The sequence below is a fragment of the Planococcus citri genome, chromosome 2 (assembly GCF_950023065.1).
Source record: "Planococcus citri chromosome 2, ihPlaCitr1.1, whole genome shotgun sequence".
Classification (NCBI taxonomy): Eukaryota; Metazoa; Arthropoda; class Insecta; order Hemiptera; family Pseudococcidae; genus Planococcus; species Planococcus citri.
This window is the reverse complement of record NC_088678.1, coordinates 64,780,719-64,793,660: the sequence shown is the minus strand read 5'-3', so window position 1 is coordinate 64,793,660 and position 12,942 is coordinate 64,780,719. Positions and strand designations below refer to the sequence as shown.

The window sequence follows — 12,942 nt, the reverse complement described above, 5'->3', positions numbered from 1 at the left end:
ATTAATCACCGTTTGTTTCCACGAATAACGCGATTAACCTTGAAACCCAAATCGACAGGCTCAGCCCTTCTCCTGCCTCAGTCATACTGTACGGATCGTGAAGAGAGAAGATAGCGGTACAAAATCAGCACAGCAGATCAACAGAACACGAAACATAATATACCTTATACCATACCTATATACGTGGAAAAATAGAATAACCTATCACTCTATCTACCTAACATGCCACCAATTCGCAGGCAGCGAGGTAAAAAAACCTCTACTTTTCCCCTACCCTACCACCTCCGACCTGTAATAAATTCGCGATCTCGCGGGGGTAGTTTACCTATCGGTGTGCTAAAATCACACCCTACGTTTCGGTATCTTTGGCCCGGGTTAGTAAAAAAGAAGAAATTACCCAAGAGTCGCGAAAGAGAGAAACGAAAGGCGAAGAAAACGCGCATCTAGAGAAGAAGAGGGGAGGGAAAAAAACCTCCCCAATTCGGAATTACGGTGGTGTGTCTGGCCACCACCGACTGCCGCCTTCGCGTCTTCGTCTCGCCGCACTCGCGCGTTAAAAACCCGCGTCCGACAAATTATTTGAGATATTTTTTTTTCGGAAGCTTCGATACAGATCTCGTTTCTAAAGCAACCGACAGATACCGCGATATCGTAGAGTACCGCACGTTTTTACTATACGCTCGACTATTGCAGTTGCCTTCACAACTTCGGAGTAATCTGAACGCATTACTAAGTACCGACTGATTAGTATCGCATCGTCGGACGTGCAGTTACGTATATTTTTCGTCAAATATAATATTAAAATAGTTAGAAAAATAACGTCGTCAAATTTAATTTTTTCAATTAGTCTTCGTAGTCGTTCGCGATCTTTACCTACATTATATTTTTGTATTAATTTATATCGTCTCAATCTCCGTCGCGAGTCGTCGTGTTAATAAATTTATATTGTAGTACACGTGCTTTAAATAATTTTTTTTTTGTTGTTATAATTTTTTTTTATTTTTAGTTTATTTTTGTTTTTTTTTAGTAATTTTTTTTACTCGTTTAATTTCAATTTTTTTCAAGTGCGATTGGCTTATCGAATTATTTTTTTTTCGCGCTTTATTTTTATTTTTTGTGTTATTTAAATTTTTTTTCGTCAATTTTTGCGCGATTTTTTTTCATTTATCGATTTTTTGCGCGATTCGTAGCCCCATATTCGTTAAATATCTACGTATATGATCATGTAAAAATTATCATTGTAGTATCGTGTGTCGCGGATGTGCTGCGTTATTTTTATATCAATTCGTTGGCTCGTTCGTCGATTTTATACCTCTTCGAACATGTATCGAATAAAATTTGGTTAGTGCTTCATTCACCTCCATCATCATCATCATCACTTCACACACACTGAAGAAGCCACATTCGTCAGCAATTTTCCATCGTTTACACCTTTGAAAAAAAAAATACATAAATATAACCGAGCCACGAGGGCAGAAACGATGCATCGGAGGCATATAAGCCTGTAAAAAGCAGACACCCCACGTAGAAAAAAAAATGCAGAATTTCGCCAGAAAATCCTCGTCAGTCGCCTCCTCGGATCCTTCAATGCCGAGGATCGAGGCGACCACCGAATGCTATCTAGATCAAGACGACGACGACGACTGCAGTGATGGCGAAGAAGACGGCGTGAAAAAGCTAAAAAACCGACGTAAGCTAAAAAGACACGAATATCGATTACGATGCAAAGAACTAATTTCAAATTTTAAAATACCGTATTTAAGAATAAGCCCGAATCCGTTTTCGATCGCTTTTCTAATTCTAGTGATAATTTCGAGCGACGTTTGGCCTCATACTAAATCCTCGCTGTACGTATCATGTACGCCGGTGCTGTTTCGGCACCATCATAATTATAATAAAATGTTAACGACAAAGGTTAACCAGCAGCAAAACGTTTCTAAGTCAGTTAATAATTTAAATAATCTAATGAACGATGTAAATAATATCGCCGCGGTCGACCCGGCAGCGGCTGTTGCCACCACGAGCAACGTTACTAGTTTATCAATTTACGATAAATCATCGTCGACGTCGCTGCGGCAGCGGCCACAGCAGCAGCAACAGCTCGCCGCCCAGCATAATACGCTTCTTCAATATTACGGTCGTCCCAATAATAGTAATATGGATATTAGTAATTATAATAGTAATAATTTATTTCAAAATACTGTAAATAGTACTGGTGAAATGTTCCTACAAAGTCAGTCGTCGTCGTCGACGTCGCTCGAGACGTCCTCCGAGCAACCACCTCATCAACAACCCGAGTTCCTCTTAAAACGTCGTCGAATAGGACGAAGTTACAAACCATACAGAATCTCCGATACTACCAATAATAATAATAACAACAACAATAATGTTCTGGCAGCCACCAATAACGCCACTTCATCCGCATTATCGGCAGCTTCAGCCCCCTACGCTGCCCCACCAGCCCCAGCCCCAGTAGCGGATGACTACTCTTCCAGCAGCAGCAGTGGTAGCAGCAGTGGCAGCGGTAGTAGCAAAAATAGCGGCCAAAGTCGTAGTTTTTCTAAGTCTTCGTCGACGACCAGTTCCTTGATATCGCCTTGTTCGCACGTCGGCGACGAAACCAACGAGATATCCGCCCGAGCGTACATGGCCGAAACCATATTCGAGGGTAAGGTTGGCTCAAAGAGCTCGGTACGCGACCCCGGTGGCAGATACGGGGTCACTTTCGTCGTCCAGCATGTGCACAAAGACCAAAGCAACGGTCAAAACTCACTCCGGATACGTACCCAAGTTCGACTGTACTTTAAGCAAAAGCTCACCACTACGAAACCGACGGCTCACTGCGTGCAAAGGTACAACTATACCAGGAGACCCGGAGATCTCACCAAAGCCAATATTAAAAGAGGCAGAAGGTACATCGTCTTCGTTAACGGGATCGGACCGCATAACTACACCATTCTAGGCGAACCGGTGCCCAAAACGAAGAAAAATTTACAAGCTGTACGAGACGTGCTGTGCCGGAATTGTGGTGAGTACTTGAGACATGATTATTTTTTGCATGGTTTTTGGTTGTTTAATTATCTATTTGTATTTCTACATCAACTCCCCCCCCCACCATACATTCAATTCCAATAGGTGCGCGTTTGGGGGTAAGATGGCCAGCATTTTCCACGATCGGACCATTTTAAAAATATCACTGCAAAGGTCCTTCACATTATACCGACCATTGCCGGGAAGGAAGGGAATCTTGGAAAACAATATCTAAGTTTCAAAATCATCATCAATAAATTAATGATTTCCAGCGAAAAATTAATTTATGAAATTCACAACTTTCACTCTCCTGCGCTTATTTTCAAAAATAAAAGTTGCACTTCAACATTTTGGGCCACACAGTACTTTGAGAACCTGCTCGAGTCCTACATATTAGATGATATCTCTAACATTTTTGGGTGGAATCATCTCGCAAGAATAATTTTGCCGAATTTCTCACGTTCCCTTCTGCATCATTTTCATGAGAAAAGTACAAAACTACTCCATCTTTAAAGAAAATTTTTAAAAATCGAGTTTATGACAGTGCTGAATTCAAACCTCAAAACTTTGACTTTTTGATACGACTTTCCCAATGGCTTTTTCCTCTCCTATTTTTTGCAAATCTTTGAAAAAAAATTTGAAAAATTTATTCGATATTTTTATAGATTGTATCGAATGTAAATTTCAAATTACGCAGAGCTTAAAAATCCTCACCTCCCTCCCTCCTCCCATTTTCAGTTTAAAAGCAACTTTTTGGGGAATGCAATTTGTTGAGAAGTTTGCACCAAAAAAATTCGAAATACTCGTATTTCAAAACTTCAAGTTACGTGATTTTCACAAATTTTTTCAAAATTGAGAGAGGGGAGAGAGAAGAGAACATCTGAACCATCGAACCGAAAAATGAAGCTCATATATGTGAACAACATTACTAAAACGATGAAACTGATGCATCAAAAATATTCCCATATTTTGCCCCAAACTGATGAGTGATGCCCCATCTCCTCCCTTCATAATTTGTTTTCTCTAGAACAGAAACTACAGCATTTTTCACAAATTAGGTAATAAGAGCGAAACAACAATTTGTAAACATTTTTTAATGAAAACAAGAGATTGATTCCAAACAATGAATCGTAATGAAACCTCTTTGGGGTGAAAGGAGGCTCCTGCATCAACTGGAAACTCAAATTTGTGGAATTTTTTAACGAAAGAAATTTTTCAAAACGAATTTCCAACAAACGTGGTGAAGAATTGAACTGATTTTTGATTTTTTAGGCCCTCATACTATAAATTCGAAAAAAATAATCAATTTTTCAAAGATTCTTAATCAGGTTTTCAAATCAAATTGTGATGAAAGTCGTCAGAATATCGGATAGAAAATTTTCCTGTCTCTAATTCATTTGCCACAATTCAACATTCTGAGCTTTTTTCACCTAAGACCAAAACTCAATAGACAGTTTTATTTTGACACATTTGGTTTCCATCTTCAACTTCAAAATCCAATTCCAAGTTTTGGTTCACAGAACTTTTGATCAGATGTTGATTTTTGATTTTTGTTTTAGCGAATCTAGGTTTAGGTAAAATAAGTTCGATAAATTTCAACCATAATTTAAATCTTTTATTTTTAAATTTTCATTGAAATTCAAACATGTAATGTAAGGTATCTTTTTTAATCGAGTTGAATAAATAAATTTTAGATACTTCATGAAAATTTGTAAATTTAATAGTTTTCACAATTTCTGATTATTTTGTATTTTTTTTTGGTTTGCAAAACCTGCAATTTGGAAAAAAAAATATTTTTTTGGACCAGAAAATTCGAAAAAAATTCAAATTTTTCATCATGAAATCAATTTTGGAAAATCAATGACCCTATGAAAACCAAAAACTTTCCACCAGAACAAACGATCAGTTTTTTAAGAGACTTTTCTTTTGAAATATTTTAAGCAAAAGTAAAGAAGTTTCTCTTAAATTGACCGCATATTAAATTTGAAATTTTGTCAATTTTTTAAACTCAATTATAACCTGAATTTCGCGGGGGAAAAGTCGACGGATTTTGAACAAATTCAGTGCAGACCTCCGTTTTGAGTTAAAAATAGCCCATGAACAATTTCAGTTTCAGAGGTGTCTCTGGACGAAGCGATATTTGTCCTCAAAGAGATGACATTTTTGGAAAATCCGTCATTTTTTCGCTCCGTCCATGACCCCAACCCACCAGTTTCGGAAAAAATGGCCCAATTTTTGAAACATGCTATTTGAGATTCTGCATCGAGCCAAGTCCTTACCGCCAAAACCCAACATCACTTTTTTGGTATTACCGAATCAGAGTGTCTACAACTAAAATCGAAAAAGCAAATTTCTTGCTTTTTTCTTGCCTTTTTTTTGCCTTCTTAGTGCTATTTTCTTGCTTTCAACATGAAATTTCGTAACCCTCTTCATATTTACGCATAGATAATCTTCGTTCTCTCCCCCCCTCACCGATAAAATTTTTTTTCTCAAAAAATTATTTGTTGAAGCAAAGAAGTGATTTGAATTCTCAAGATGGAAAAAGCAAAATCTCAAACTTGATAACAAAACGAGTCATTTTAATGAAAATTAATATTCAGAGTACCTAACGAGTAACGAAGTTACTTAATAAAATGCATTCAATTCAATTCAACGATGAAAACAGTCGCAAAATAAAAAGTAAACTCAGAAGCTGATGGAATGTCATGTTATTTGAGAAGGGGGATATATCAAAATTTTAAAATACTGAACATCAGTGGCGTTAACAGGATGAAATCATAAAAGGAGTTTATATTTTTATTAGTGATGAAAAAGGGAGGGGGAGAGCAAAACTAGATTTTTAGACACGAAAAATCGATATTCTAAGTAATTTTCCGAAAACCGTTCATAAAGAATGATAATTTTATCAAAATGAAGGTAAAATCACTGCTCGAGCGAATTTTTTTTTTTTTCAATTTGGTCCAAAAAACGATAGTTTTGTGTTTTATTTTGCATTTTCACCGGAGAACAATAGTACCAAAATTTTTCAAAAGTTAGTGGTTCTGGTCCGAATAAATGAAAAATTCGCACTTTCCAGATGGTTTGGGTATTACGAATATTTCTGGAATTTTCCCATTTCATTTTTGAATTCTCAAAATCTACGAAAGGAGCATCTTGAAGAGCTTGAGCGAAGCGAGGGCAAAAGCTTTGGAAAATTTGAAATTCAAAAAGTAGAACAACATCAATTTCTTGCTTTTCGAAGGAATTTCTATACTATTTTCTTGCTTTCTTGCTATTTTCTAGCCACTAGACACTCTGCGAATGGTTGGAAATTTGAAAAATATGTAGCTAATTTTTGGGTTTTGTATTTTGGAAGTATTTTTTCCTCTCGCATATTACGCGTTAATTATGCCAAAAAATCGAAAGATACCTAATTTATTTCTGAAACTAGGAAGATATTTAGGAATGCAGTAGTGTCAATTTTTTAGTAATTTTTGTCAATTCCAAAAAAATCGAGAAAAACAGCCAAAAACTTAGGTACATATTTTCTAATTTTTGAAGTTGGCAGTAATAATCGAAAAATTGGTGTCATTGAATTCCAAATTAAATTTCAGACATGAATTCTTCCTTTTTGGGACGTCCCTCCACGTAAGCCTAGGGCTAAATGTGTTTCTAGGTGACTTTCGGCTATAAATGAACGTCCCTGCTGAATTTGATCAACATCGACTTTTTTTCGCGATCCACCTCCACACAACACACTGGTCATCGAAGCCATAAAGACATCTCACTCCATAGTTAGATTAACATCAAATAGAATCAAACTCATTGAGATATTCAATATCTCGAATAAATGTACCACAAAATCCAATTTAATTATGTCAATAGAGAAGCCCAACAAATCAGATTTTCATCTGATCAAATTTCAGCATCCGAAGAGCCTCACACCATCCCTAAATCCACCACTACCGCTCTCCAATCCAATACCTTTAAATTACGTACTACTATAGACGAATTGACCACCCCTGCGCTACGCTCTCGTGATACGAACCGATTAAACGGACATCTCGCGAGATCGTATCTACAGTGCCAGACCTAGTATACCTATAGTACGAGTATTTACTATTTAGACGCCATGTGCCACCGGCACCTCGGAGAACGTGGCTCGCGCCGCGCCGAAAAGAGAGACATAAAGAGCAGTAAGAGTAAGGGAAAAAAACCGAAGAAGTAAAGAAATTAATGAGCTCGGCTACCACTTTAAAGATAGATACCTAGAAGAGAGGATGAAAAAAAACTCCGGCATCTGCACAATGTTTTATAAATTAAGCGCCATTACCACCTGATATCGTCCGATAAGAAACACGCCGCGTTGCTATAGCCAAGCCGCGACCATGCATCGTCGTCTTCTTCGTTATTATTATTATTGTAGCCGATGCGATGCCCGTGTGCCCGTGCCCCCTTCGCCACATACACATACCACATACAACACTCTCCACCTGTTCGTTATCTATATTATATGCGGCTATGATACACATACCTATAAATGTATGTGTGAGAGTGTTTTTTAAGCGTAGGTCTACTAGGTAGTAGGTACCCAATCTACCACATACATATGTGAGGAAGAAGCAGTCTCATCTTTCTTTCTATGCATTGTACGAGTATATATCGTTTCAAGAAGACTCTCTCACTCTCTGTTTCACTCCTCTCGGTGCTATTATCGTGATTGATTGTGATCGTTATTAGCAGCTTGCCTTAACGCCACCATCGTCGCCTACAAACGATCCGTAGGTAAACATACACAGCACACACAATATGTAACTCAAGCAGCACAGTATCCTCGACAAAAATACACTTCAATTTCAAATAGAAAAAAATTGATCAAAAATTCGCACCCGTAGGTCATTTTTATACAACCCTCCTCCACGAGCCTTCTTTCAGCCACAACATGAAGAAGTGCAATAATCTCGCTGGCCGACTGAAAATAACACCTCGAGTCTCAGATTACCTAGTTTTTAATTTTCAGGTTCTTTCTTCCTTTCCTGTAGTACTGTACTCTTTCTTTCTTTTCTTCCTATTTGGCGGCGACGACGACGACCAGCTAGCACTTTTTCCCACGAATACAAACATAAAATACTTCCGGAAGGTCCGCAACGCGTATATTCCGTACACTTGCGCGCATAAATTAACCGCCGGTATGATTTTCATCGTGTAAGCTCGACTTCTCCGTACACGTGGAAACGACAATAGGTGCAAACTGGGTACTGGACATTTGGGCAACATCTTGGCAGGCCACCGTGTAAAACACAAAATCAACTTCGAAGATCCAAATTGGATTTTACTCTGGGTCAAGATTTTGTATATCAAATGTTCTCATTATAATTTATGAACAGTAGGTACTGAAACGTTCAAAATTTCAGCTGCCTAAATTGATTTTTCCCTTTTTAAAGAATTCTCAAAAATTAAAAAATGACCACTTGTTACGTTTTTTTTTTCGAAATAAAAAAATACATAAATTTGGGTAATTCTCAAAAAAAGGTAAAAATCGTGTACATGGCAAATTTCTCAAAGGTTTTAGCATGAATTTTTTTTTTGTTTTTTTGGTCCATTCAATGATCACCCCCCACACATTTCACATGTGGTATTGAGATTTTTAGCCCCTCCTTTCATTGGTGTACATTTGATTTTATACCCCAAATGTCTTCGACTTGGCTGTCACACGCCATGTTTTTGAAAATGAATGTTATAAAGTGTCATGAACTTCATTTTTTTTTGGAAAAATTGACGCATTCTCATTATCATAGAACACGAAGGTCCATTATTGTGCAAATTGCAATTGCAATAAGTCCATAGGAAGCTGACATTTCACATTTGAAAACTGTCACACACTTTTTGCGCAAATTTTAGAGCAGTTTTCAATTATTTTTGGTAGCTTTCCAATTCAACATTTTTTTCTGGTGAATGGCTGCCCTGGTTCACTGTTCTCATAGAAATATTACCCCGCACCGTTTTTTTAAAAAACTACATTACCGCTCGTTCTGATCGTACTTATCTGTGACGTTTTGATATTTCGCAAAATCTGTGTCCTTCGACTTGCGTTTTTATTTACCCTAATGAACCCGCCAAAAATGATGATTGAGAAAGGGAAGTTATTCTACATGATAAGTAAATATTTATTACGTGTTTAAAATCAAATAATGTCCAGTAAGTAAGGCTAGAAACGAAAAAATGTTGAGATTGTCCTTCGGCTTGTGCAGTGTTAATTTGTCCTTCGACTTGGCCAAATTTCAGACAGCTGTACTTTTATCGCGCTAGTCGACATATTACACAATAATATTAGCAAAATTTGACATTTTACCCCTCCCTACGCCTCACCATCGCTTCTACCAAAAAAATAAATCCATATTCGAACTCTGCGGCCTCAAAAACATTAATCGACATATACACGATAATATAAGCAAAATTTGACATTTTCTCCCTCCCCACGCCTCCCCCTCCACCTCTACAAAAAAAGTAACTCCAGATTCGAATTCTACGACCTCGAAAACATATCAATTGACATATTACACATCGATGAGGGTCGAATCCTAATTATCACAGTTTCAGGGGGGCCAGGGCCCACAGTGGGGGGGATTGAATTGAGGCGAACACTAGAAAAAGGATCTGGGACACCTATACAAATGATTCCCACTTGAAATTTTCCAAAAAAGTTATTTTTGTTTTTCAAAATTATGCACATCAAAATTGACCATTTTTTTGAGAATTACCCATTTAGAAAAAATGATGACAATTATGTACTTACTTCTAAAAATATACATCAACCCTCCCAACGAATTTCACAATTTTTGGACAATTCTGGAGCCTCCAGCGCGATTTTCGATTTTTTCAGAAGATGTGGGAATTGATTTGAGTGAAATTTCAGCCACTTTTTACAAACTTATATTTATTTAAAAAAAAAAAAAAAAAAAAAAACAGAAAAAATGACGACAATACTTACTTCTGAAAATATACATAAATTTCAACCCTCCCAACAAATTTCACAATTTCTGTACAATTCTGGAGCCTCCAGCGCGATTTTCGATTTTTTCAGAAGATGTGGGAATTGATTTGAGTGAAATTTCAGCCACTTTTTACAAACTTATATTTATTTAAAAAAAAAAAAAAAAAAAAAAAACAGAAAAAATGACGACAATATTTACTTCTGAAAATATACATAAATTTCAACCCTCCCAACAAATTTCACAATTTCTGTACAATTCTGGAGCCTCCAGCGCGATTTTCGATTTTCCAGAAGATATGGAAATTAATTTGAGGGGAATTTCATGACAGTATTTTGTCTAAAACCTACTTCCCGAATTGGCACGACAGAGAAATATATTGAACGACAGCAAAGTTCAACGACGAAATAGGGTGTTTGCACGACAGCTTTAAATGCACGACGGCATAAGTGATTTGAACGACGAATTAAATAGGTTTTTGAACGACGACCGGTGTAACGACAGAGATATTCACTTTGCACGCCGAAAAAAAGGAATTCCCGACAACAGTAAAACAACCTGTGAATTTTACGAGACAAGGTTGTTTTGACTAAATTCACTACTTTCCCACTAGTTTTTCTACTTTCACTACCTGTTAGATATAGATACCTTGTTTTAGAGATTTTGAAATCATGAATTTCTTCGAGTTCAAACAAAAATTTGTCAGCTTTATTTTTCAAAAAAAAAGTAATTTTGGAGAATTGTTTGTCTACATAAAATTGAAAGGAGTCGAGATATTTATGCGTATACAGAAGTTAAAGTTACTATAGGTTCGGTTGGATTGAAAAAAAGCTCATGGACTTTGACTAAATTGAATTAAGAACTTTCATTTTGGGGTGATCTACTTAATATACTTAATTATGCGCGAATTTAGAAAAAAAATATCATAAATTGAAAAATGGCCGAGAAATTAAGTGGATTTGTGCAGATAAATGTTCTATAGCAATTACCTAAGGTAGTAGGTACACAATTAAGTATGTAGTTCAAATAAAAAATATGTACTTGTACTTACAACTTTCAAGTTCTGTTAAGATCGTATTCAACAAGTAAGGCTAAGAAAGCGTTGCTGAAGCAGTGAAGAGGTAGATGGATGTATTTCGTCCCATTACATATCTACATGATCGATTAATTTTTATATTTAAGAAAGAAACACATGTTCAAGATTTCGTCGTTATTTTCTACAAGAATGTCGTGCATTTTTTAAAAATCTTTTTAATTTCCGTCGCTGAATTTTTTATGTTGTCGTGCAATTTTTATATGGTCGCTGAATAAACTTATTTCGTCCTTCAACTTTTTTTTTTGTCGTTCAATTCTTATGTGGCCGGGCATTATATTACTTCGTCGTGAAAACTACCTTTTTTCGTCGTTGAAACACCCTAAACTGTCGTGCCGATAAATCCCACCCTTTTCGATTGCTTCAAAATTCTTGGCCACCACCGACGACTGCCGCCTTCGCGTCTTCGTCTCGCCGCACTCGCGCGTTAAAAACCCGCGTCCGACAAATTATTTGAGATATTTTTTTTTCGGAAGCTTCGATACAGATCTCGTTTCTAAAGCAACCGACAGGTACCGCGATATCGTACAGTACCGCACGTTTTTACTATACGCTCGACTATTGCAGTTGCCTTCACAACTTCGGAGTAATCTGAACGCATTACTAAGTACCGACTGATTAGTATCGCGTCGTCAGTTACGTATTTTTCGTAAAATGTTTTTCTATTTTTAGTTTATTTTTGGTTTTTTTTTTAGTAATTTTTTTTAATCGTTTAATTTCAATTTTTTTCAAGTGCGATTGGCTTATCGAATTATTTTTTTTCGCGCTTTATTTTTATTTTTTGTGTTATTTCAATTTTTTTTTCGTCAATTTTTGCGCGATTTTTGTTTTATTTATCGATTTTTTGCGCGATTCGTAGCCCCATATTCGTTAAATATCTAAGGTAGAGTGGGGTAATTGCAATTGCAAAGCACTTTTTGATTAGTGACACTTTGAGAGGGCGCTGTGAGAAGACTATTGCACGGATGAAGCTGAAATTTGTACCACATATACTTCAGGGGGTTCTCTATCAATGGTAAAATTTGGGTACAATTTGGTCCACAAATCGTGGAGAAAATTTCAATTTGAAAATTTGAAAATCGACTTTTGCATTTACCCCAACATGGGGTAAATGCAAAGGGCAATATTTTTTTTTATTTTTGTATTTTTTTGCATTTTTAACACACTCACTGTATTCTACGTGTCATTTGCTAACTTTTGATGTATTCGTGGTCTTGATTCGGTGAAAAATTCGATAAGTTTTCCTCTTCCCAAAAAAAATTTTACAGGAGTGAAAAAATGTTGAAAAATTATTTTTTTTAAAACTCGCTAAAATGAACAAAAAATCAACTATTGGTCATTTCTGATGTTTTTTATGTAAAAAACTCGTCATAGAAATACATTTTTCGTCAAATATATCAGTAGAACATCAAAAAGGAGCAATAATTTGAAAATTCAGTAAAACTGTTAATCACTTCTCTAACATGTAACTCATCATGTGACCGTGGAAGTTTATTTTTTTTGTTAAGGTATTTCGAACCATTTTCAAGTTATTTTGAGTAAAAAAATATTTGTGGTAAGTGCAAAAATGAAAAAAAAAATCGTTTTTGCAATTACCCCGAGTCGATTTTTTCTGGCGTAATTGCAAAAACGCAATTTACGGCCAAAATGAAAAAAAAAAGTTCAAATTGCGATATCTTACCTTACACTTCATTCCTTCATGACCCTAAATCGCGAAAATTCCAGATAAATTGACAGTTTTTTCTATTTCACATGCATTTTTTTAAAAAACCCCTTTCACTTTACTTATGAGTGGTTTCAACATGCTTTGATAAAAGTGTTTGCTGCTGATAAGGGAACTACCTGAAC

At 36.2% G+C, this 12,942-nt stretch overlaps 1 protein-coding gene and 1 long non-coding RNA gene across 2 annotated transcripts in view; one reads left to right on the top strand and one right to left on the bottom strand.

Annotated features, from left to right (window-relative positions):
- The window catches only part of LOC135837073 (uncharacterized), a 245,445-nt gene that overhangs the window by 194,535 nt on the left and 37,968 nt on the right, over nucleotides 1-12,942 (bottom strand). The window lies entirely within an intron of this gene.
- The window catches only part of vn (vein), a 132,075-nt gene continuing 119,740 nt past the window's right edge, over nucleotides 608-12,942 (top strand). Inside the window, exon 1 of the mRNA XM_065352210.1 lies at nucleotides 608-3,028. Within this exon, the coding sequence (XP_065208282.1) occupies nucleotides 1,537-3,028 (1,492 nt within the window). The 5' untranslated portion in view covers nucleotides 608-1,536. The remainder of the gene's footprint in view (nucleotides 3,029-12,942) is intronic.